General features: G+C 46.1%; 8 protein-coding genes and 5 non-coding genes across 13 annotated transcripts; 6 read left to right on the top strand and 7 right to left on the bottom strand.

Annotated features, from left to right (window-relative positions):
- Nucleotides 1–329: 329 nt before the first annotated feature.
- Nucleotides 330–401, bottom strand: P175DRAFT_0t27. The gene has a single exon. It is a non-coding gene; the product is annotated as a tRNA-Ala (tRNA).
- A 1727-nt stretch (nt 402–2128) lies between these two features.
- On the top strand, nt 2129–2200 carry P175DRAFT_0t39. The gene has a single exon. It is a non-coding gene; the product is annotated as a tRNA-Ala (tRNA).
- Nucleotides 2201–2248: 48 nt separating this feature from the next.
- Nucleotides 2249–2717, top strand: P175DRAFT_0149011 (uncharacterized protein). The gene has a single exon (XM_040892443.1). The coding sequence runs from the start codon at nt 2335–2337 to the stop codon at nt 2677–2679; it is 345 nt and encodes a 114-aa protein (XP_040754272.1). The 5' UTR covers nt 2249–2334; the 3' UTR covers nt 2680–2717.
- P175DRAFT_0t40 lies at nt 2300–2371 on the top strand. Its single transcript has one exon. It is a non-coding gene; the product is annotated as a tRNA-Ala (tRNA).
- A 1359-nt stretch (nt 2718–4076) lies between the features above and the next one.
- On the top strand, nt 4077–4148 carry P175DRAFT_0t41. Its single transcript has one exon. It is a non-coding gene; the product is annotated as a tRNA-Ala (tRNA).
- Nucleotides 4149–5130: 982 nt separating this feature from the next.
- Nucleotides 5131–5202, bottom strand: P175DRAFT_0t26. The gene has a single exon. It is a non-coding gene; the product is annotated as a tRNA-Ala (tRNA).
- A 318-nt stretch (nt 5203–5520) lies between these two features.
- On the bottom strand, nt 5521–7351 carry P175DRAFT_0453933 (uncharacterized protein). Its single transcript, XM_040894557.1, has 2 exons — nt 6304–7351; nt 5521–6218 (listed from the first exon to the last, which is right to left on the bottom strand). The coding sequence occupies exons 1-2, from the start codon at nt 7298–7300 to the stop codon at nt 5737–5739; spliced, it is 1479 nt and encodes a 492-aa protein (XP_040754271.1). The 5' UTR covers nt 7301–7351; the 3' UTR covers nt 5521–5736.
- Nucleotides 7352–8066: 715 nt separating this feature from the next.
- On the bottom strand, nt 8067–10576 carry P175DRAFT_0499418 (putative RNA splicing factor (Pad-1)). The gene is made up of 5 exons (XM_040896734.1): nt 10437–10576; nt 9622–10380; nt 9250–9558; nt 8697–9179; nt 8067–8631 (listed from the first exon to the last, which is right to left on the bottom strand). Exons 2-5 carry the CDS (start codon nt 10281–10283, stop codon nt 8373–8375), a joined length of 1713 nt encoding a protein of 570 aa, XP_040754270.1. The 5' UTR covers nt 10284–10380; nt 10437–10576; the 3' UTR covers nt 8067–8372.
- Nucleotides 10577–10908: 332 nt separating this feature from the next.
- Nucleotides 10909–12798, bottom strand: P175DRAFT_0499417 (fatty acid alpha-hydroxylase). Its single transcript, XM_040896733.1, has 3 exons — nt 11747–12798; nt 11446–11694; nt 10909–11386 (listed from the first exon to the last, which is right to left on the bottom strand). The coding sequence occupies exons 1-3, from the start codon at nt 12460–12462 to the stop codon at nt 11230–11232; spliced, it is 1122 nt and encodes a 373-aa protein (XP_040754269.1). The 5' UTR covers nt 12463–12798; the 3' UTR covers nt 10909–11229.
- Nucleotides 12799–15820: 3022 nt separating this feature from the next.
- Nucleotides 15821–17590, top strand: P175DRAFT_0499416 (uncharacterized protein). Its single transcript, XM_040896732.1, has one exon. The coding sequence runs from the start codon at nt 15835–15837 to the stop codon at nt 17194–17196; it is 1362 nt and encodes a 453-aa protein (XP_040754268.1). The 5' UTR covers nt 15821–15834; the 3' UTR covers nt 17197–17590.
- Nucleotides 17591–17930: 340 nt separating this feature from the next.
- Nucleotides 17931–19608, top strand: P175DRAFT_0507645 (uncharacterized protein; the record flags this gene model as incomplete). Its single annotated transcript, XM_040898285.1, has 2 exons — nt 17931–18822; nt 18887–19608. The coding sequence occupies 2 exons, from the start codon at nt 17931–17933 to the stop codon at nt 19606–19608; spliced, it is 1614 nt and encodes a 537-aa protein (XP_040754267.1).
- Nucleotides 19609–19924: 316 nt separating this feature from the next.
- P175DRAFT_0555541 (uncharacterized protein) lies at nt 19925–21193 on the bottom strand (the record flags this gene model as incomplete). The annotated part of the gene is made up of 3 exons (XM_040900640.1): nt 19925–20346; nt 20398–20714; nt 21165–21193. The coding sequence occupies 3 exons, from the start codon at nt 21191–21193 to the stop codon at nt 20231–20233; spliced, it is 462 nt and encodes a 153-aa protein (XP_040754266.1). The 3' UTR covers nt 19925–20230.
- On the bottom strand, nt 21172–24046 carry P175DRAFT_0542899 (CeGAL family transcription factor; the record flags this gene model as incomplete). Its single annotated transcript, XM_040900368.1, has 4 exons — nt 21172–22799; nt 22885–23609; nt 23668–23776; nt 23844–24046. 4 exons carry the CDS (start codon nt 24044–24046, stop codon nt 21455–21457), a joined length of 2382 nt encoding a protein of 793 aa, XP_040754265.1. The 3' UTR covers nt 21172–21454.
- Between the last annotated feature and the right edge of the window lie 885 nt (nt 24047–24931).

Below are 24931 nucleotides of genomic sequence, written 5' to 3'. Positions count from 1 at the left end.
AGTAATCAAGGGTTGTTAGCGTATTGAGTTGTCTTCCTGCTGGTTTTAGATGCGCAGTTCTGTTACATGCCTTGAAACTGGATCCTGACTGATTCAAAGACTAAACTTTATTCCATTACGTATCCCAACAATGTTGGTGCTGTGGCTAAGAGTATCGGGGTTTTATAACAGCAAATCGGCTGTCGTGTATCCAGGCACTGTGCATCACTGTGCTAGGGCCGTTTATCCCCCTCCTTGCTTGAGAAGAATAAATCCAGTAAAATGCATGAAAAATACACGGAAGAAAAAAGCAATGCGGGTTGGACATCAAAAATTTTATCAAAAAAAAGTGGAGCAGCTGGGAATCGAACCCAGGACCTCTCCCATGCTAAGGGAACATTATACCACTAAACCACAGCCCCATTTGTTGAAGTGCTTCTGATTAGAAGTGTATTATAGTCCAGGCTTATCTGAAGCCGTTTGTTTGGCCCACGTACACCAGAACCAAATGTAAGGGGCTTTTTTTCTCCCTCCTGCATCAAAACCAGCTGGTGCCTAATTGAAATAGCGAGATCTGGCCTTGATGACTTTTTCAAATGTGCAATATAATATATACTATACTATTTTAAAGCATTCACTTCTGCTTTCTCCTTGAATTGTAGACTTTAAAGTTTCTCTGTAAGTACCAAAGAACCACTCTACAATCTCTGAAGAAAAACTAGTTATGGCATGAGTTCCAGGCATCTAACCCACTCAGGTCTCCCCTTACAGCAGCATCACATTGCCAGTCGGCCATGGTGGGCATGCATCAGTAAATAGGTCCGAAATGCCATTGGCAAAGCACTACATGTTTATCCAAGGTCTATTGTCGCTAGAATTACTACTAGAGGTGCAGTTATCGTCAGTGCTATACACACTGCCCATCAAGGTCGCACTTCAGTACTTATCACAGCACGCATTTGCACAGAAAATCTCTATGGAATAGGTAATCATACCAGCTCAGGGGCCCCTTATAGTACCTCTATCCATTCAGGCATGATTACGCACTATCACCAGAGGTACAACATACCCACCCCGCACTCGAAGTACTCAGTCCCACTGCATCCGTGTTCCGTATACACATATAGACCCAGACTAACTGGGTTTGCTATCATTCTAATAGACTTTCTCCTTGGGGTTTTCATGTAATGCCCATCATGGGATTTTACCCTTCTCGACAGCAACCACCCTTAATATAGTCGAGTCCAAGGTCGCAGAGTGTTTCATCTGAATAGCAGACTATTTTTTTTTTCGGGCTGCAGCATATTTTGGGCGCACATACTTATGTGCAGGCAGCCTTTCGCAACATGACGCTGAAGTGGAGTCGAGGCCATTATCGCAGCAATTGTCACCCTCGCATTCATCCCCCGTCAGTGGATTTCTTTTTTGTCTACCAAGAGTTGCGGAGTAAGAAAGAGAGGAATAGAGGGCTTACAATAGTTAGCGCTACAGGGTGAATGTTCGAGCGAATAATCCAAACCCGTCCAACTCCGGCGCAACAGACTCGAGGTGAGCTTTAACACCATCCCCCGTGTTCTATCCAGGACAGTTAACTCACGTAGCCTCGTATTCAGGACCTGAGCTGCATCGCCTCTGCCCAATAGGCAAGTAACGGATATAATTTATCCGTTTCGTTGTCTCGACGGAAGATAATGTCGTATCTCCCCACCAGGGTAACTCGACGACGGCACATCCCATTGATTGGCATGGAAGACAGTCCTTCGGTTTTTTTTCGTCTCGTTTGACTTGTTCTGAGCTTCGTACTCCGGATTTTTTTTTCTCCGCCTACCTGGAGTCTGCAGTGAGGTACAGGGCGCGGGCCAGAGGGCTGCAAATATCCGGTGCAACCGTATCCGCAAGAAGTTCAATGATATGGAACGCCTACATACTTTCACCGCTGAGATGTGGATAGTTTAAGCCACTGAGGTCGATCTGACCCGGATCCTACCGTTTGAGCAGAACCGTGTCGCATCCAGAACGCAATGTACGACTCACATTGGGCAGGTTGTGTTTCTCGTCTGGGGCTCGGATATGTGGAAGGATGGACGAGGTGTCATAGGCATCACCGCTTGGCTATAATGCACGACTACGAGTTGGGTGTCAACAAGATGGGGCTGTGGTTTAGTGGTATAATGTTCCCTTAGCATGGGAGAGGTCCTGGGTTCGATTCCCAGCTGCTCCACTTTTTTTTTTGCATCTATTCGTTGCTGTTTCATTTTATCTCGGTGGATATCCTGACCCTTTCATGGAGCCACTCTTTGGAGTGGGTGTATATCAAATGGGGGCTGTGGTTTAGTGGTATAATGTTCCCTTAGCATGGGAGAGGTCCTGGGTTCGATTCCCAGCTGCTCCACATCTTTTTGCATCCCTCCCCTCCGTAGGGTGTGTTTTTTTGGCTTCATTATCGCAAGTTGTTGTGTGGGTGGTGTTGCCACCTCGAGTGTACACACACTTGTGGGATATTCGGTGCACGTGATATTTTTATTCGGCTGTTTATTAGGGCTAGCTAACAACCAACGGGCAACAACGATACAAATATGGCTTTTTGGATTGATTTTGGGAATCGTGTATGATATGATGTATATGTTGCATATAGATATAGATATTACAGGGGGGGCGTTTCACAATCGCATATTGATTACCCTAGTTCTTGTATGTTAACCCTAACGGGGCCTAATCGGGCAGCTTCTGGTGACAAGGGAGGATGATAAGTGACTTAGCTTGTTTATATAGTTTCCTCGTGTAGCTTGGATTCCAACGGTGTCAGTACGGTGTTTTATGTGGGCTCTCGTTGGATACTGGCCCCTGCTCTGGCTCCATTGATAGGTTGCCTTTGTAGATGTCGAGTATGACACAGTTACGAGCTGTGGTCCGTGTCTAGCTGCAATATGCGGTTGACTGCATCTTCCTATTCAGTGGGTATATACTAGTCTGGTATAGCTTGGCTCTCTGGGGTGGTCTCTCTTCCTACAGGGATACATAATAGGTCAAGGTATCAACACTTTGTCGTTTGTAATACCAGCACCTTCCATTGTGGCTTGTAATGTCCCAGCAGTGGTTCTCGCTGTCTTGCCATGTAGCACCACGTTGGCCCGCCATTTTTTATGGTGTGTAAGAAAGGATGAGGAGTGGTGGCGATATCAGTATCATTCATTCCCTTTTCTCCCGATTTATGGCTGGGGTTTTGGGCGGGCGTGGTAGAGGCTGTGGTATTTCAATGTCTACTGTTATATCAACCCATGGACTGTCTTTGAGCCAACTATATCAGGCTATCTGCTAGGTACTTTCGAATATTTTGGTTCGCAGTGCAGGTGTTGAGTTGGTGTCCTTGGATTTATGGTAGCCTTGGTGGTGCCATAGATATCCCGGCTTTATGTTTTACTACACGCAATAGGTACAATATAGACCGCTGGATATCTCTATGGTATGTATATTTATGGTGTCTTGTGGTTGTATCTTTTATGGTTTTGTTTTTTTTTTTTACACCTGGATATAATATTGTCCGTTTCTTTGGTTGCTGGTAGCTATACATGTTTACTCTCTTGCTAGTGCTTGTTGGACTGTACCTAGTTAGTTACATGCTATAGATCTAGTATTAGTGGTGCCCGGTGATCTGGTGGGGATGTAGGCCTTCTTGCTCTGGACTCTCCGTCTAATTTGCATGATCAGGTATGATTAGTTAGTAGGTGGCTATACAACCCTATGTATGGGATGTTTACAGGGGATTCTTAATGCTTAGTAGTCCTCCGCATAACACTCTCTCGCGTAGCCTAGTATATATAACCACCACCAACCCAAATACACATAAAGCGATCGAGTAAACTAATCACAATACAACAATAGCTAGTCGAATACGATAAACGTGTACACAAAGATAGAAAAGAGTGCAGATCTACAGTATATATTAAAAAAAAAGATCAAAGGTAATACAGATCAAATAACTCTGTTGTGTAGAAACAAAGAATTGGTCGAAGTAATTAGGGCTGGGAATTGATCTGGAGTGTCGGTCTAAGGCCAAGATAATATAGTAAAATCACTAACTGCCTTAACATCCAATTGGGGCTGTGGTTTAGTGGTATAATGTTCCCTTAGCATGGGAGAGGTCCTGGGTTCGATTCCCAGCTGCTCCACAACTTTTTTTTTTTTTTTTTTTGCTTTTTAGACAATCTCTATGCTACGTCTATCTACGTTTCTGTTATTTTTCTTCCGAGTGTTCTTTTTGACATACCTCACAACTGAATCTTAGTTCCGGTAATGGCAATTTATACCATATACCAGTAGCAATACTCGAGCAGAAGAGAACCTGCTCTTAGAGTGCAGTATGTACAGACACTATGCTTTATCCGTTACATTCCTCCGAATCTAGCGCACGAGACCGCAAATCGACGGAGCCAGTAGGTAGTAATAGTTAGATGAAAGACATCAGTAATACGTTTCCCATCTCCTGGGCTGTTCCGCAGTAGACTATGGTTGAGGTTGGGAGGCGCGGTCAGTTGCGCCAGTTGCCGTTGAGGAGTGCGGCCTACATTTTCGCAGATTACAGTGTACCTACAGGGTACTCTGTACATCGCCTGCTAACTATCATCCGATATAGACTATGAGTTTGCGCTCTAGGCCGTGACACTGGTGGGTATTTGACAAATTTCCTGGCCCTTTCGCAATCCCTATCCAATTCGTGTCCAGGTAACGTGGTTCATGTCTGACGGCGGTGCCACTTCAATTGCGCAGAATATCGGGGCCAAGCCGCACTTGTCTGGGACTCTGTATTCCCAGCATGTACTAGTAGGTCACCATACGGCATATCAACAGGCAAGACATGGGCCCTGTGGACTGTCAAATCCAAGAGGCCTATCATAGCCTCGTTCATGGAAAGAAGCAACAAGGGCTGCTCTTGTTCATATGGTGTTTTTGAATACATATGGGTTGTCCATGGCTATGTAAAGAGATGATAAGAGGGGGCTGGGTGGGAAGGACATGGAAACACACCTGCATGCATGTTGGCGTTTATATGACATGGATTATGCTAATAGAGACCATGTTGATGCTACTCTATGCATTTGTGGTTCGGGGATAATCCAAAAAAAAAAAAAAAAAGAAAAAGAAAAAAAGATGTGGAGCAGCTGGGAATCGAACCCAGGACCTCTCCCATGCTAAGGGAACATTATACCACTAAACCACAGCCCCAATTGGATGTTGACCAGGCTCGATTAATTGCCTGTTAAGCTAGAGGAAAAGAATCGGGTCTAGTGGCCAAATTGGGGGTAGTGTTTATGCGTGCTATCCACACAAAATTATAGAGTACTCTTAGTTCTTGTTATTCTACAGAGCACTGTAGGTACTGTAGCTACTCTAAATTATAATAGAACACCAAAGGACACACTGCAGTCATGTTTGTATGGACAGAACCCGAAATGTGTGATTCCTTCCAGCCCATTCATTCGTTAAGGCATTCTGCCAGAAGACTACCGCATATATTCGTAACTCGCAAGCTAACGATCATTTACACAACTTCTCAGTAACAGCATCAGATGATGGATGACAAAGACATAAGGCACAAACCTAGTTACCAGAGATGAAAGGTGAAAATCAATATCCGAGTTCCATCATGATCAAAAACCAGACATAGCAACTTCCTTCCCCAGAGATCTCTCATGTTTAAACTCTATTGTGGCTCTATGCCCTGGTATTCCTGCCTTCTTTCGAACCTTGATACCATATTCAAGCCGTATGTTTACGGGGCAATTTGAGTAGCACATTCCCCAAGTAGATCAGCTTGATATCCCCAGGTGACTCGGAGTTGTTACGGATCCTGACGACGGGTGTAATACCCAACCCCACACGGGTCTCGTTACTTTTCAGGGTTTGTGGATCACCAACGATGAAAGAATCGCGATTAATCATTGTCAATGGGTCAAAGTGTTCACCGGGTTCTGGGAAATCGAATTTGTACTCCAAAGGCACCATGTGCATGTCTAATGCGAGTGATTGTGCTTCAGACATGATGGCAGTCAAATCTATCACAGCCTGGCTATTTTGCTTTGCAGGATTGTGACTAAGAGGCCTGATGTACTGCCATAACTTCGCTACATGGCTCTGGGTCTTCTGATGACAAAAATCTGCGAATCCGGGTTTCTTTGTCAAGCTGCCCAGGTGAGTTGTCATTGCCATTATCATGAGATGGCGAACGGTGAGTGGTGTATCTAATTGACCATCAAGGTTGTCAGCTAAGAAGTTAGAAGGCTCGAAGAGAAAAAAAAAAAAAAAAGAAGAAGAAAATAGCCTTACCCGGGGTCATCTGTCTTTGAATCTGTCCGATTTCCAGATCCGTAGAAGTATCGAACCCTCTAACAACGGTGATCCTGAGAACCTCTTCTACGAGGTAGAAGTTAACTGCCTTGGTGATTAGACAGCACCGAGTGGTCACATTTCCAAGAAGAACGGATGCCTGCGCACGATTAGAAATAGCCATGAGGTATTCCTTCACTCGATCCTCTAAATGACTGTCTCGAAAAATATTAGGAAAGTTTGCATGTGTCTGGCCAAAGACCTCCGATTTCCGCATCAGTTCTTGGAAACGGGTTGAGAAGTCCGCCATTGCCCCGCGGAAATCAGTAGAATCATGCGCAGGTGCGGCAGACAAAGGAATGAATACATCTCTGTTAACATTTGCCAATCCCAGGGGATCTCGCAGAATTGGCGTGTAAGCAGGGAACGATCCGCCCAAGGGGAGTTCGAACTTTGGAGGCGGTTGCTCGAAGATGTTGGAGTTGAATGACCTATTAGATTGAGGACTATGGAACGGCGAAGGCACCATACTGGGACTGGGACTATGACCGGTGGCGTGGCCTAACGGTTGGTGGCAGGATAGCAGATGCTGCACTGGATGATGGTAATGAGGAGTCATAGGGAACACTGCTGCCATGGGCGACTGCTTTCTCAGGGACCTGCGATCCGAGATGGCCCTGCTCTGATTACTGATTGTGATCTTTTGCTTTTGAACCAATTCTTCTAGCTCAGTGACCTTTTCATGCAGATTGTTGATAACCCCTGTGTCGCGTGCAATACGAATATGGGAATCTTCTAGCTCGCTCTGTAGATGCTTAATCATACCCTGAGGAGATAGGGTACGGGAGACAGACTCGTGATTATTTTCGTTCTCGTAGCCGTCCTTGCCATTATGGATGCTGTGGCCAGGGCTGCCAACACTAGATTCTGCTGGGCTCGCAGCTCGTTGTTGCATGATACTTGCTAGGCAAGGCGAGGACAATTTATGGGAAAGCATCTGCAACAAGCCAGAAAGAAGTCAGCTACAGTGGTAAAATAGGAAAATAACAAGAATAATATCAAGAATTACCTCAGCGTCCATCAGAGTCTACTTGTAGAATGCAACGGGGGAACTCTGAAGTACTGTGAGATGGAGTTTGCTCAAGGGAGAGTGAACACAGAGAGAGAGGGAAGAGGGAAAGAATACAAGTAACACTAGAAATGAAAAAAAAAAGAGGAGAATCTCTAGTTTCAGTATCTTAGAAGAGAAGCTCTTGGAGAAGCTTTATAAAAAATTATGAAAAGAAGACAATGCTATGCGCATATTTCTATCATGTCTCTCACATACATTAATAGCACGCAAAATTGTTCCCCCATTTCTCCCCTACATAAATATTCTATTTAATAGTGTTACTTCATTAAACCTTTCCTATCTCATTTTTATTCTATTTTGACTGTCTTTTGTTCTCTCACGCAAGAACCTGGCTCCTAGAATGCCGATTGATACCAAGTACAACTTACAGGCTTTTAGCACCCCTCCCAGACACAAAATTTTCAAAGTGCATTTATCTTTATTGTACTGGACCTGGTTGCATTTGGAGGGGTTTGGTAGTGATAAATGACAGACGACTAGGAGACTCAGCTAGACGGACTACGAAACCAAGCTTAGGCTTTAAGCAGATCAAGGGGTACGAAAGAAAGAAAGGGGAAAAAAAAAAGAGACGAATGCAGAAGACGAATGAAATTTATTTCACGCTAGAACAAAATGTACAGAAAGCCCTATAAACAAATCATTGCACATCGAGCCTTTCGAGGCTCGATAAAATAAAAACCGTAAAAATAAGCATGGTGTCAAAAAGACTAGCACCTACCAGGGGTAAGGTCATACAAGTCCAGGCACAATGCGGAATTCTGCGGAGGCCAAATGAGTTTAACGTTCAAGTTTGAGTGTGTGGTTGGTTATGTTGTCCACAAGTCGCACCTGGTACATAGAAATTAGATGAGATACCTACCATCATTGGAATGTCGTGGTAGTAGGTGGTGTAACGGCTTAGGTGATGTAGTATGTGGCTGCAGGGAGAAGGAAAGCACTAGATAGCCTTGGTACGCGAGAACAGACTGCTGTAAACAGCATCGACAACAGGCTGGGCAGTGATTTGTCGACCACCGAAAAATCGTCCGTTTAGGCCCTTGATGGCGTTTTCGCCGCCTTGAACTCGGTCGAACTTCAGGTAGATATCGCCCTGGGAATTGGGATCTAGTGCAATGTGAACAACATGGCCATATTTTTCTTCGCACTCAGCGCGGACGTCATCCTCCAGTTCTTTAATCCAGACTTCGCCCTCTTCCCTATATAATTTGTCAGAAAAAAAAAAAAGGCCTTAAGTTATAGGTAAACCAAGCAGAAAACTTACTCGGAGGGATCAAACATATTGCGGAGCATCACACATCGACTCGCCATGTTGACATTCACAGGCAGTGGCTTGGTTTCAGTCTTGGGCTGGAGTATCTTCTGCGGCTTGTCATCGGCAGAAGGCTCGGAAGGTTCATCTGTTCTGGCAAGCTTCCTCATCAATGCGTCTCTACTGTAGTTGTTGAAGTTCACACCGGCAACATCTGTGTCATCTAGAGCACTAGCACCAGCTCCTTTCTCGGAGTCGCGGCCTCCCGCACGGTCGAAATTGTTGGTCCCACCGGCCTGGACACCGCGTCCCCCGTGGCCTGAGAACATGGAGCCCTGGAAATTATGTTGGTTTGCACCTTGGCTCTGTGCACGTTGAGAGTTCGACTCAGGGGTGAACTTATCGTTGCCAAGGCCAACGCGGATAGCTCGACCAGCAAGATCGAAGCCATTCATCTTCTCCAAAGCTTCCCGAGCTTGATTAGGGTCGCGGAACCTTCATATGTCGTTAGCATTGAATAACTATATTAAAATGACACGCTGAAGGGCGGAAAGAGGAAACTTACTGCACAAAACCATAACCCCTGCTTCTACTGTTCTCGTCCTTCTGCAGTTGAACAAATTCGAGTTCGCCAAATGGCTCAAAGACATTCTGGAGGTCACTCTCAGTGATACTGAAATGAATATTACCCACATACAGCCTGTGAAAAGGAGCAGCGTGATTTTGGCCACTGCTAGCTTCGGGGTTGCGAGCCTGGCGATTCTTTTCGGCTTCGGTCAACTGTGCGATAATAGGAATCCCTAGAAGTTTCTGTCCTGTAAGCTGGATAGCCGGCGCAACGGAACTTTCGTTCTTGAATTCGACATAACCGACACTAGAGCAGAGCGAATTAGCTAAGTTTTTCATGAGAGAGATAAGAAGATGCGAGTAAACTCACCCTTTAGACCTTCCACTCACACGATCTTTGACGATCTGAGCTTCCTTGACAGGTCCGACCTTTTCGAAGAATGCAATCAACTCTTTTGTTCTTAGACGTGCTGCAAGTTGTTGCACAAAAATGGTACGTCTATCACGTTCATCTTCGTTGAGTTCTGGGCTTCTTTCTCGGCTTCTCGAGGCGCTTCGTCGACGGGCCTCTCCTCGTTCACGACGAGGGCGCCTTTCGTCGTCCCTCTCCTCTCGGCGGGACCGACCTCCGGAGGGGCGGTAATATCTGTCATCATAAGGGGAACGGGATCTAGTGCGCGCCCGTCCACCGCCACGGTAGAAATCACCACCGGAGCGGTAATCATCACCGTGGCGGTCACGGCGAGACCGACGGCGGTCGCTTTCGCGGCTCCTGCTCCTCTTCCTACTTCTATGGCTTCCGTTAGCACTGCCATGTTCGCTTTTCGGGCTCTTCATGTCTTCATCTCCATCGGCATCTCGGGAGCGACGTCGGTCACGGCTGCGATCCCGTCGCTTGCGATCTCCTTCGCGTGAGCGATCGTGCTCACGGTCCCGACGGTCACCGTTTTCAGTTTTGGAGCGATCATCGCGATCCTGCAGTGTGGGGGCGGCGGTGGACTCGAGTAGAGCTTCAACGTCAAGGCCTGACATATTGTTTGATGGGATGAAACGTTCTCTCTCTTTCCTGGATGAAACTGAATAGAAAAAAGAGGAACAAACGGAGATTGTGTGGAAAGGATGTAGGTCACTTTTTGGTTGTGTTAGAGAGAGCGAAGAGGCGAATTAGGTTGGTCTCGAGCGAACCCTTCTGTTTCAATCCTAGATCCTTGCAGACTGAGTCTGCTCTCTGTAAATGGCCAGGGAGACGTGTCTTTTTTGTCCGAATTTGGGCTTGATGACGATGACGACGACGACGATGATGATGGATGGGTCACCTGGAAGCTCAAATAGTGCAGTGGGGTGAGGTTGAAGTGAGACAACAGAATATAGCTGGCCAGGAAAGTTGAGATGGTGTTGAGCCGCTAGTATCCTTTTGGAAGTCATGTGTTGTATATATTAGTCATACTAGGCGGTGGAATACAGGAACATTGTAATTCCGACAGAAAGTTTCAGTCATGTGGATCTTGGCATTTGCCTCAATATCTTTACATACTTATTTTCCTATGAACAATGGAAGGGAGTGCATATGATGAAGACTTCTTTTCCAGGCATAGTTCGAGAAAAAAAAGCATTACAATTTACAATTATAACATATCTCAAGTTAGTCTGCAACGAAATAACCTGTTATTATGTATTAAGTAATCATGTACAGCTGTTGAAATGCTAGGTAAGAGTGAAGTTTAGGCGAGGTCAGCAGCCAGATAAACAGGGCCCCCAATTTTAACACCGATTTTGTCGTGTATATATAGAGAAGAGTCATGAGAAAAGCGGAGGATTCCCACTCCGAGTACAAACGATTAGCATCAGCGATCATGCATCCAGCCACAGCATTATTTCGTAAATTAGAAGACGGTATGGATTGAGGAATTCAAAAGCGCCACGGAAATCTTGTGGCAGGCAGTGCAGAAGGGAAGAATGTATGTTCTAGGAGGTGTAATTACAGAGCCTTCTTCGGATTTTGGGGCTCTGGTATCTCAAGCTCAGTACCAAAAACCCAGTCCCAAAAACGGCTGGTGACACCAAAGCCGTTGTCGAAGTCGGCGAAATGATGCTGGAGATGGTACTTCTTGAGCTCCTTGTAGTATGGGGGCAGGCTACCACATGTGATTAGTACGGGAAACTAACCAGCCAAGGTGAAATTTGGATTGCTTACTTGCGGTGATGGAGGAAATAGTGTGTCAAGTCGTAACAAATATATCCAAAAACGCCTCCACAGTACACAGTCAAAGCTGCATACCAATTGTAAGAGAAGACTGTGTGAGCCAGCCTCCAGAATGGGGTGGCCAGAATAATGAATAGAGCGGGTGGCATGACAAGTCGGTACTTATCCATCGGCAAATAGTGGTGAATGCCATGGAGAAGGAAATGCAGAGTAATTCCAACCCGGTTGTCAGGGAGAAATCTAATCAGAATTAGTATTGCATCACCGTGCTAGGCAAAATAGGGAACGGTACCGGTCAATGTGAAACAAGAACCTGTGCATGATGTATTCGATAAAGCTCCAGAGGAAGAAGCCAAAGGCCCAGTAAGACGCAGAGGCGGGTGCGTTCTCCAATCCAGCAAACCCAAGATATGTACCGTACACAACAGGAGGAACCCAGACGATTGGCACCACATACCAAGCAGTCTTGCTCAGGGGCTCGAGGAAATTTCCAAAGAGAGGAGCAGACTCTCCTCCTTTGTAGTGACGTGGGCGATGGATCTGTTCTAAGTAGAACTCTTTGCTGAATCCGCTGTTCCACAGCTGCATTAAGAGAGGCTTGTTGAGGTCCAAAAACTTGTACCTTTGGAAGTCCGTGGTGTAGTCCGTCTCGACGGACAAGTCCTCCTCGCGGGACATTCCAGTACTGGCATACACGGCCGTTCCATTTACCACCGACCCATTTGCTCCCGTAGACTTTGTGTTCGAATTAGAGCCAACGAATCCCACCAGGTTCTCCTCTAAAATCTCGTAGGCAGAGTCTGAGTGCGCATGTGATACTTGGTCCTGCAAAATATCCTTCACATCTTTCCCAGCGTATTCAAGAATCAAATCTCCACCTCCTGGATGATCCTCAACAAACGAAGTAATGTCATAAACCTTTGAGCCTACAGTCACATAGCACGATTTGGCATTGCTGTGCGACTCAACCTCAGCGGCCGTAAGTGTGGGCAGAGTCTTTCGAGTCATGATCGTCGTTAAAGGGGCTGCCCAAAAATCAAGATCGAATTCTTGAAGGCGACAACAACGGGACGGGGAAGGAGTGCAACTGGATGGGGACAAGCTGGGCAGCGGGAGAGTTTGTAGCTGGCAGAGGTGAAGCGCGTGCAATAAATGGGCAGACCAGAGTGGCGTGAGCTCGAAAAATAATATCCTGGGCCGCGGGTCCGAAAGCTCCGAGGGAAAATTCGTTCAGGGAGATGTAAGAAGAGAAATGCGGCTAACACCAGATATCCACTTTATGAAACGAAAATAAGCGAAAGTTTGTATGTCTGAGCGAATAGACACTTGGAAATCATTCACAGGCTCTCAAATTGACTCTTGTTGAAGCGACGTTGGAGAGCGAATCGACGCAGAGGCCGAGTTTCGTGGAGAGGGCGGAACAGGTAACTAGGCCTCTTATGGAAGGGGGAAAGGATGGCCCCTGGCCGCCCCGACTTTGGCGCCAACAACAGAAAGGAGAGTTGGATCCATCCGATTACCTATCTAGGTACGTTTAAGGACTTGAAAATAATATTTAGGGAGCTGTTCATTGGCTTAAAGGCAGAGAACAAAGGGTGAGCTTGAGAGCTGGGGTTGGAAGGTGTCTCTTGGTCTCTCCCAATATTAATTTCTTGACGCGGGCAATCCATCTAATTTCCCCTTCAGGTATAATGTGTACAAAAGATACTAAGGAATCTTTCAAATATGCTGCTTTCACTATGCCTTAAGAAACTACAGAGTAAAGTTGAATAAATGTAAAACCATTCGTGAATCTAACGGTCAATTTGACACTTACCCAGGTACCTTGTCTCCTATGCAAGGTTTATTTGGTATAAAGTTAGCCAATAGTCTACTCTTGAAGAATGAGGCTGATTTATTCCAGGAGCGCAAGAACATACTATACTTTTCTTATGTTTAGCTTCACCTTCGATTGACAGTAGAATACTCGAGCAAAGCATGTAGATCATCTTCATACTTGGCTGAGAGTATTATGTTGAAAAATTAGTTAATACTGCTGATAATTGTGCCAGAATATTCAATCAGCCTAGACTTCTTGATTAATGACGCGGGGAAATTCAAGGATAAAAGCTCATGAAGAAGTCTATACATAAGAGCATCGGCTGCTCGACCACTGAGTCTTAGCCATGCTGATCAACCTTCAAGCCGACGCACTATGTTTACGGGGTAGGTCAGTTGATCTTTAGAAAAGCTGCCAATTGTAGCTCGCATAAGCCTGTCCCCTGCTCATTGAATGCGTATATACGGAGATGGAGCTAGCGCTCGGGGAAGATTGTCGATGTTGGCTGACAGTTGAAGGGCGAGGTAGAAGTCGCCCTTTCGCTAATCGCTTGTTCGAAGATAGGAAGTGGAGCGGCCGGAGGGAGTACTTACTACTTTGTAGGAGTAGATGGGGCATGTGTGCGAAGTGAACCCCGAGCTTTATTCCTTCCCTGTTAAAAAGAGACAGAGAAGATTTTATGTTAGATGAAGACGGGCTGTCAAAATGGCAGTTCAGCTGTGGATGGTCCATCAACCTGTGTCGGGGGACAAGGGAGACGCAGATTTCTGGGATTTGAAAGTCTCGTTTCTTTGTGATAGGAAATTAATATCCCTTGGGAGATTCCAGCATTCTGCAACACCCTCAACCGATCTTCCGTCTTGAATCCCAGGATTTGGAGCTTTGCCGTTCCTTTAATCTCAAACCCCGCTGTTCACGAGGGCTTTCAAGATGATAGGTACGGTACTAACGAAGCAAGAAAAGAAGAGCAAATCTATTCATTGCGGAGGAGCTGAGGCCCAACTCATCAGATATGCTGTAGATGTATCACACCGTATGCTATGGTGTGTTGGACCAATAGACCTGAAGGTTATTCATAAACCTATCCGTACCAAGTTAGTAATCGGTAAGGTTAGTTAGTTAACTAGTTAATTGAAGGTTGATGACTTCGTTGCTCCTTTATTCCTAGTATTCCCGGTCAAAACTCAAAGGTATCATTTCATGTCCCACGGGTCCAAGAATTAATCCTGCTTCGGAGATGGGATTGTCGCGATAAGATGAAGCTGGACTCAAATAATGCTTCCAAAGCTGTGGTAACAACGTCAACTTTCGGGGTTGACCCGACAGTTGCGTAGAAAGAACCAGCCCTGAACAAAGCAACAGAAAATGACCGCGCAACCTGTCATAATGCCTCTTTGGGAGGGAGGACCTATCCTAAGACACTTTTGAGTGAACTGATTCTGCTTATTGCTGCCTGGTCCTGTCCTCCTTTACGGGCGATCATCCCCGGGTAGATTAATACCGTGCAGATTAGTCCCGGAAATCCCGTCCCGGCAGACGGGATTTTTTTAGTCTCATCCCCCTTTCCCGGATTGGGGACGGTCGCTATGGTTGAATTTTGGGGTTGGTTGGGGAAGGCTAGTCGGTCGAAGCTGTCGATTTAACGGATGATCATCTTCAACGGACTCGAATCAATCCCCGTTAGGGGGGATATGTACGGATGAAAAAGGACAGGAAAAAGATACGACGAGGCAAAACACAGACAAGGAGGGGGAAACTTGACTGATCAGAAGTGAGCAAAGAAAGGGAAGAAAAAGAAAAGCAACGCAGAAAAAGAAAGCAGAGAAACATAACTACCTAGATACCGGGGGCTGGGAAAGAAAGCAGAGCAATGATTCTGCGACATAATTGTCCAGGGATACCGATTGGATATTAATATATCGAGAAATCTGGATATTAATATTAGCATTGACCCTCAGAGACATGGTGGATTTTTTTATTTCAATCTCACCTAAAGTATTGTCTCTGCTTTTTCCCTCTCGGTCATTCCCCGTGGTGAAGCCTGGAAAGTGCTACTTCCACGACGGAGTATATACGGGGCCTTAACTTCCGAACAAACCGTCCACCTGAAGAATCGATTGAGTTCACCAACCAGATAAACCAGTCATTTAAACCGACTCATCCCCTATCCTGGTCAATTCATCATTGACCTGATCTGGTCAAGAATTCAAGCTAAAAAGCTGCGTGCGAGGATCCAAGTGGGGATTTTCTGACAAGCTGTCAATCTCTCCCCTTGACCCTGGGCCTGGAAAAGCCTCCAGGATCAGTTAGTCTAGCTTTAGTTCCAGCACGAGAGAAGCTTTCCCTTAGAGACTGACATTTTTCCACCATTCTCCCTTTCCATCTCTCTCCTTCTTACTCAAATTCTCCTTCCTCCCCCTGTTCGAGTTGACGACGAGAAATCCAACGGCCACTGTCGTCTATCCCCCACTGTGCCCGTCGTTTCATCTATCATAACCCCCCCCCCCCCCCCCCTTTCACCCTATCCCTTCTAATCGGGCTTCAGAATGGAGGCCACCACTATGGGGACTCCGTCATTCCCGGGAAACCGTCTGGTTGCCTATATCCAGTCTTTGGCCAAAAACAAAAAAGAATTGCCATACGGACTTCCTGTTTGCGTGGCCCCTTCCCACACCATCACCAACACAGAGGGTCTTCTCCGTCTCGCGTCTTTACTTGGCCCCTACATCGCAATTCTGCAGGTTCATGCAGATATCATCGATGATTGGTCTGAGGACACTATCCGCCAGTTGACCTCTCTGGCTAAGCGACATGCTTTCCTGATCTGGGAGAGTGGTCGCATCCTTAATGCCACTATCGATGTTGTTGGCCGACAAAAGGTCGAGTCTCGAGAGGTGAGGAACGAGTTGGTCGACCTGATCCGCAAAAAATACACCAAGGGGGTTGTGAAACCTGCCTCGTGGGCAGGTATTTCTACCGCTTGGGCCTCTGGAGTAGCGGTCAATAACCAAGAAGCCGACATCTTGATTCCAACTCTGAAGGCTGCTGCTCGAGAAGCCGTCGCGGACGCTGTGCAGACCATCAGAACAGAAATTACTGCGGACCACCCCCCCAGTAATAACCCGTTCAGCAGTTACGGGTCGCCAACAAAGGACGCGAATGAGGATACAACTTCTCAACATCTGACATTCGACTATGCCATAGAAGAGAACAACAGCTTAGGTCTCCCTCCCCGGAAGGCCTCTACTATCTCTCTCACACAAACTATATCCCAGCACACCGAGGACTCGGGCGAGTCCATGATGGAACCTGAAACTTACGAACCCAGGGATTATTGGGGTTACGCAGTTGCCACGCCTCCTGCTATTGACACTGACCTACCCCCTCCTCCTCTTCTCGCACGTGGTCTTGTACTTTGTCTTCCGTCTGTGACCGACACGTCCTTCACGGCTGAATACCGAAAGAGCTGCATCGCAGCCGCATGTGCGAACCAAGATTTTGTGTTAGGTTTCTTATGCGGTGAACCGTGGCATCTCGTCTCCCAACGCGATGATATCTTCGACCCGGAGTCCCTAAAGCAGAGCCCCGAACAGCAACAAGTCAGCCCCTACTCATCTGATGAAGACGAGGCACCAGCATGTCTTGCCTTATTTTCTATAATATCCCACCGACTCAATTTGATAAACGAACAGCAACTGAGTGATCATGGAAACGAAATCAGACCCTCTGCTCCTGAACCAGTAACTCATTTGGACTATCTCAATCCTCTTGCCTCCAAACTATATTCCATCATTGGGCAAGCCATCAAATTCCGCGAAGCTTTTGGTCGTACTAGAGATATACCGCCACAGTTAGGAACGAAATCCAGTAGTCGCCAACCTAAACCTGACATTATTCATATCCCTGTTGTGTCAATACCTTGAAATTAGTCATACTTCTCTCTTTCTCTCTCTTGATTTCTGGTTTCATGTTTGAGATTTTATCTCCCACTCTTTTATTTATCCTTATTTCCCCAATGATATCAGTCCGACTTTCGATTTTCTTGGAGTTAGGGTGAGAGGAGTCCTGTGTGTTTCGATTTTTCGTCATCTTAGACAGCCTAGTCCGAGTTATTCATGTCGGCCTAGAAAATGTTCCGTGACTTTGCTCATTATAAGATTCTGTCATCTGAATCTTAATATTCAGAATCAGGAGGCATGTTAATGAGAAGAGGTACAAACACTACCTAATTTTTGTCATTTTTGTAACTAATTTTTGTACCTATAGAAGTGGAGCAGAGCAGAGCAGAGCAGAAATCCTTCTGGAAGTCCATGTATATTAGTCAGTTATTAGGTAGATTACACCGCTTTTCCACCCAACCCAATGTGTGTTTCAACTTTCAACACCACCAACTCTTCAACTGACGCACTTGTATGGGTTGCGTGGAAAGTTATGATTGCACTAGTTATCAAAATACCTGGATGACTACTACTCTGCTCGAGAGCCCAAAGACCAGACTCTTGGAAGGGAATGAAAAGAAAGTCAACAGATCTTATTAACTTTGGAGAAATATACGTTTAGATGCACTTCATCATTTGTATCGATTGCGGTGTGAGAAGCAAAACCTCTCACGAAAGTTGATGAGTTACGTGTAGGTCAAAGCCACAGATCGGTACATATGGATTCGGACTACCCTCCTCTACCCTCCACCACGGGAATCAATGCTTCACTGCATAGCCTATCCCTTTCTGATGGAGAAAATGCCGCCCAATTTTCTTCTGGGTCCGAAACCCTGATTTTAACAACGCACGGGGAACAAGTTCCTGTGCCAGGCGTGCAAGTCATTGCGGAGACTGGCGATGTCATCCTGCGATACGACTCTTCAGAAAAGAGCCCCTTGGGAAAGAGCGAAACTGCCACATATCGCTGGAAAGTCTCTAGCTCGGCTCTAATGCGAAATAGTGCCTACTATCGTGCGCTTCTGGACCCTACCAAGTTCTCTGAGGGTAGAGAGTTCAGGAAACAAAAGGAGTTGTGTGGATTCTCGACAGATCTCGAAGTGGCGGGGATGGCTACGACCTACACAGATGATGCAGGGGAGTATCCGTTACCAACGATTTGCCTGCCCGGTAATCAATTCTCTCCACGACTTGGAGTAGATGCCATCGAGTTGTTCCTCAGGACCCTATCCTTTGACTCATCCGACGAGGATGAACACCGGGGCTTTGACGCAGAAATCAAAGCACAACGCACGGCGGTTATCGCCGGTGTAGTAGAGTTAGCGGATATATTTAACTCGCCACAAATTGTTCGAGACACCCTGAAGCGATCAGGTTATTCCCTCGGAAAACCGAAAACCCGACTGACTAAGTTCAGCTCTTCAATGCTGACTCTCACCGAGGATCGCATTCGACAATCAATCTTCATCGCTGGTTTCCTTGAAGATAAGGTTGCATTTCAAATGTTAACACACACATTAATCGTTGCTGGATCAAGAAACTGGGTTAACGGACTCGAGAGCCCGGATCCCGATGCTCCTCGCTGGCACTACTTTTCTGATGGGCTTGAAGGTAAAATATGGACCTCACGAACCAACTTGCTTTAAAAAAAAAAAAGCCATTAACATCCAGACAGAAGAACTATATTACCGGCGCCAATGCGTCCTGAACACAATCACAGACCTCCAAGCCTATTTCCTGCGCATGTACGGGGCCCTCGAAGAACCACCCGGACCCCAAACCACTCCCCTCAATCCGTCCACAGCAGCCAGCGTGATACGATCTCGCCAATACCAGTGTCGCTGCGGTCTAGGCAACTCAAGTGCCTGCGACGCATTCCACCTCGGCCAGATGACCAGATTTTTCACCCTACGCACAAAAACAATCTTTATAGGCTCAACCCTAATAGACCCCGACTTCAACCCCGACGCAATCTGGGAATCTGAAGATGCAGACGCAACAGAACAAGTCGAATTCAATCTTATAGCCCGTCCATCAACAGACCTGACGGCAATTATCTCCTCTCTGAAACAATGCCCAGATTATCAGATAGATGCGAACCACACAAGCTGCGGTATTAGACGTCGTTTCTTACCTACCTTGGATTGTATCGAAGGGTTCGTTGGTGATGACAGGGGGCTGTTAGGCGTTAATCTCCAGTACTGGAAGGGAGGGAAGTGGCCTGTTGTGATGGGGTCGTGGGGGAATCGGTCCCTTCGAAGAGCTTTGGTCATGGACATCCGCTTGTCCAGAATTAGCGGGATCCCGCTTATGTCTCGCGGTACGTTTGGAGCAGAATCTCGGGAGGAAGATGCACGGCTTTTGTTTACAGCGAAAAAGAGGAATTGGGAGGCTTAGTCGACACTCTGTGTTATATATACTCGATTGTGTATTATCATTATTAGCTCCAAGTAGAATTTCCACCCACGGTGAGCTGCAAGTGGCATGAATAAAAACATTCACTGGTTTAGCTTCAGCTTCACTAATATACCTTCGGTAGGTAGTGATAGGTATTGTTCGGAAAGGCCGAGGTTATGATGTAATTATTATAGGAACCTGAGGAACCTCGATAATTTTTGTGGTTAGTTATCTATTCTTCTTCTTCTTCCTCTTCTTTCATCTATCACCATCCCTTTCTCCTACTCCAAAAAATCAAGCTCGCTAGCAAGAACTAAGAAATCAATCATGAACCCGGCTGATTTTCCCTGTGTTTCCATGTTCTAGGCCCCCAGACCGGGACTGAGCAAGAGCTTCTTGGTCGCGAGTTTCTCACACATTGCCCCCCCCCCCAGACCTCCCCCCCGCGCCATCGCATCCTAGCCCTGCTTGGTATAACAGACATACGAGATGTCGCTACAGTAAGTAGCCCAAGTGAAGATGGGTGGTTTTGTGTCAGATTTCTACCCTGTTCCATTATCTCTTGTCCCCGGCATTCCCTCGATGTGGGTATGCCCCGATCCTGCTGTCATTAGGCTCTCTGCTAAAACGTACGAGTATCACTAATCTTGTTCTGTTTATATTTGGTCATGGAACCCGCCAATATGGTGTTAAATGTTGGAGGGTCAATCCTTCGCATAGGGAGACCTGCGTCGAGTGCTACAAAACAGGTCCCCCAGTGACCCTCTTCACCATCTCATCTCATGTTACTCCGGCGGCTGGTTAGTGCTCCCCGACATAGGGGCAGCAACTGCTCAACGCAACGAGCAATTACAGCAGCAGGGCCGGACAGCATGTCCTCATCGTGGCCCATCAGCGGCAGTTTGGCCGCCTCTGCAGTACTACGCTGCCTGGTAGATGCCGAGGATGAAATAAAGGAGGGCTGCGACTGCTCTCGTAAGTACCCAGCTTCATACATAGCCCCGAGTCTGTACACAGTGATTTCTGTCAATTCCTGCACCTTTTCTTCGGGGTAGCTGGCTCCCCCGAGAACCTGTTGCAGACAGTTGTGCAAGCCGATGTTTGGACTGCCATTGTCAGCACCGGGCTTACAGGCAAAAAAGTATTCTATTGGCCCAAAATAATACTATATCAGGACGAAATGGTCGTCTAGACACTTTTTTTTTTTAGCTTGAATTGACATATTAAGATTGCATCCAAGGCAGAGCAAGAGAGTAGCACAAGTATTTAAATCATTAACACAGTATAGGTAAGAGCCCTTATTCCCATTCCCAGACACTCCTGATTCACCACTAACATTAAGTTCCAGAGTTACATACATATGGAACGGTCGTTCCTACCTTTAACCACTTCCCACGGTTCGATCCAGCCGAACCAACGGTTCCGTCTCCCCAACTGCTTCCTCATTCTTAGATTATCTTAATAGTTGTCGGCGTCAATTCCACACGTCCTCAGATTCTACTTGTAATCCCAGGGACTGTCTGTTTACGAGCAGTTATTTCTACTATTTTCCATACCAACGTAGCATGGCCATGACAGACGACATAATGAAGTGATAAGATCGTTATCAAGGCCGAATCAAACATAATTTATTAACCATGCCAGCAGCGAATTAACCACTAGTAGAAATGCAGTCTGGAAACAAGACGTGTCGGGGGACTTAATAGCCGTCCATGGGAATAATAGGGCTAAAGAAAAAAAAGACGCATAAAAAGATACCCCGGAAGGTGAGTACAATAAAGATAGCTAGAATTTTCTTACAGTTTAAGAGATTCTTGAGGCTTTGACAAATGACCGTTTTAAAGACTCAAGTCCGGTCATTCCAATAATATCCTAAGCCAAGATCATTATTGCCTCCAGTTCCTGGGAAGAAAGACCCTGTAATTTGCCCAGTGCTTGGATCATAAGGAAGGTAGTCTTCGTCGTATGGGTTATGAGAGCCTTGGGCATCTGAAGTTACCAGGCCGATGGATGATGACCGAACAGCAGAGCTATTAGATCGAAGTATAGGAGATGATGGGCTGGTGAATATTTCTTGTGAAAGTTTTACCCCTTCATCTGGCTGTTCATCGGTTAAAGAAGATTGTGATGATGGACCGTCAGCTCCAGTGAATTTAGAAACTTGGATATTTGGGTGGATTCCAAGGCGATGTAGAAAGCGTTCACACAGCTTCCGGGCCTTTTCTGCAGCCGTGCTGGTTTTGGACATAAATGAGAGCCACTCGAATGATTTTATGGCTGCCTTAGTGACCATAAGCGTTTTATCAGGCACATGACGGGTGTTGTACGAAAGTTCAAGATAAATTACGGCAGTTGCTTGCATGAGGAAATGCAACATGCACCACCAAGGCGTTGTCTTGTATAAAGCAGAGACATCTGGAGGTTCGGGAAATAATCTGATCATATGACAAGCTGATTCAACACACTCGGTAGCTGACTTGCGACAGAAATCATATTTTCTGCTACCGTCTTCCTGAGGTGGGTTCGAGATATCAAGACAGGGTCGAGTGATACCGATTTTGGTGCTATAAAAGAGTAGCGCCAGACTTATCCTTTGGCCCGCTAAGGAACTTGGGCTTCTAGTGGAAGATGATGTAGAGGTAAAGTCGAATTCTTTGGGTAGATTCATGCACCATGCGTCGATTTCAATCATGAGGCCTCGTATCGTAAACTCCTTGCTTGGTCGTGGTTGCTGCATTCCTTCTGCCGTATAGAGCTTTGATAGCATTCGCTTGCCAGTGGACGCTAATTTGACAATCTGAATAAAGTATAGCGACCCAGAAGTAGAACTAGAGCATGTCGTAGAGGGAATAGAGCTCGCACTTGCTTCATTCATGCCGAATCTACTAACGCCCGATATTATGACTGGCTGGATGGAGCTTAAAGCGTCGCGACGGATTAGAGACATCACCTCTGCATTTGAGAAGTCTCGCTCATCAAACGGAACTGGTAAGGGTGTCGTGCAAAGAGCCTCAGAAATAATGGAAGGCCGTCCAGTCATTACACAGAGCTGATGTTCCATTGTATATAAAGACCACCAAACGCGGTATCGGATCTCCTTGGAGGTGTCGGAAGTAGAAGGGCCCATGCTGTATAGATGAAGCCCAAGACTCATTGCTCCGCGGACGGCATCGCCGCATATTTTCCACGCTCTATAAACATTTTTAAGTATATATATATATATATTTAAAAAGCTGTATGAGAGTTAAAACAGCACCGTGAGGTAAAGCAACTTACCGATTGACTTGTCCTGATGTGAGGAGATACAACGCAGCGAGTCCTTCAACCTGCAATTGTTGCAGATCAGGGTGATGAAAACTTCGGTCTTCTAAACTCAAAATTCTCGCTCTAGCAAAGTACGAGTGATAAGATTCCGTGTCGAAGGTGTTCGATACACCGGCAAGATAGTAGTACTGTGTGCCGATTGCGAAAATTAGATTTAAAATGGCAAGCCATTTATTTCCTGGTTGTAACGCCGGGTTATTAAAGAATGTTTGGAACTGCAGCCCGAAGGTCGCGGTTCCTATGATAGGGAATGAAGGATGAACCCAATCCAAGTAGGTTTGGTATAGATAGCTGGCAGTGGATTTTGATGGAATGTCGTATATCTTGGACTCGTCTATAGTGGGTAAGTCCAAATCATCGAGATGGTAGCTTGATTCAGATATGGGATAGTGGAGAGCATCCAGAAGTGACTGTGTTGGTACACAAGCAGCTGGGTTTCGGGAATCCTTAGTATCCCCAAGTTCTTTATCCAATTTATGGAGCCAGTTGACCTCTGAACTTTCTCCAATAAATCCAGTGGCCTGCGCGGTCTCGTCTTTATTGAAGTCTTCAGCCGTGTGCACAGGGACTTGATGGGATTGAACGGATGACAATGAAGTCCCAGACAATCGAAAGGAAATTGGACTATCAGCAGTAATGGAGTCGGAATGTTGCGTTACTGGTTCCATAGCGGTGTCCTGGACTGGTCTTAGTCAAAATTGGTGTATACAATAGGGTAATATTCACTTATCATACCAATGCGGAAATCCCCATGAGTTGCTCGGCAGAGAGATTATAACGCCCACTTAATCCCTTGAATGCATTCTCATACTGTTCGAGTTTAGCTTCGAGACTGGCTAACTGTCTGCTAGGGTTTCCCCAGATTAGCAAAATGTTGAGGAAACCACTTGGTCGTTTGGATGCTATCGCACCTCTTTGATTTTTCCCGTTTCCCATCAGTATAACAACATATGATTCCAGCCTCTCGGCAGTTTCGACATCCGCTTTTATCCCCAGTACATTTGGTTTTCCTTTGTCTGCATGATTCACAGGCACGGCTGACATGTCGTCGATGAAACCTCCCTGGAGAAGAAAATGCGGCCTCAGCTCCCTCTGTCAGGCGAGGAATTGCCATCTTTCGTCCAATGGGAGGCTGGTTTGAATCATTTCTGGTAAATTTGGGAATAGTCCTATCCTTAAATGAAGACAAGGTAAGTCCAGGATCTCTAAATTCCGTGCGACGTGGGACTCACACCATTGACAAGGCTTTCGGGTGAAGATAGACTAAAGATAGATTGTTCGGTCCAAGAATGAAAGGATGTATTGCTCATGCCGAGAGAAAGTAAAAGGCATTAGAGGTCTGCTACCTAGTTAAGTATGCTCTCAGCTAGCATGGAAGGGAAATGGCATCTGGAATGGAAGGCGCCTCTCACGTGGTTCTGGTATTTGATATACACCTGAGCGTCGACAATGTAATCCCTCAAGGCCAGCTAAGCATTCGATCTAGTATGGGCCTCCACAAGGGCTTCCTTTCATCGCACATATCAGCTCGCTAGATATGTTAAGAGACTCACATCTGTCAATATCTTGAACTTGAACTATACAAGTCAAGGCAACAAAATGAGAGCAAGGCTTGTAACTATGTCTTCAATGGAAAGAGCCACCCCAAGCTTAGGAATACCGAGGACAGAAGGGAAAACAGCAAAAAAGACAAACTTGAAAACCGTTGGGGGTCTCAAATATATTGATTGGTGTTACTGGTCATTATGATGGTTCCCGACCTCTAATGCTGTGATCATTGTGATCACCTTCCACAGAACTATCCATTCTTTGTCTGCAATTGAAACCAAAAGCTTCAAAGTTTGCAGATATCTTCTATCCTGTGAATGTTGTCGCTTGGGCCAGAACTGGCTCTCAGGTCGGCAAAGTTTGGATGACGAACTGCGCTGCAACCCAACCAAGCTCAAGGTTAGTAAAGAACCAGCGGAAAAAGGTATCCCTTTTACTTTAGGTAGCTAAG

This window comes from Aspergillus ochraceoroseus (genome assembly GCF_002846915.1).
Source record: "Aspergillus ochraceoroseus IBT 24754 chromosome Unknown P175scaffold_2, whole genome shotgun sequence".
Classification (NCBI taxonomy): domain Eukaryota; kingdom Fungi; phylum Ascomycota; class Eurotiomycetes; order Eurotiales; family Aspergillaceae; genus Aspergillus; species Aspergillus ochraceoroseus.
Note: the sequence above shows the minus strand (reverse complement) of the source record. Positions and strands in the feature narration are given on the sequence as shown.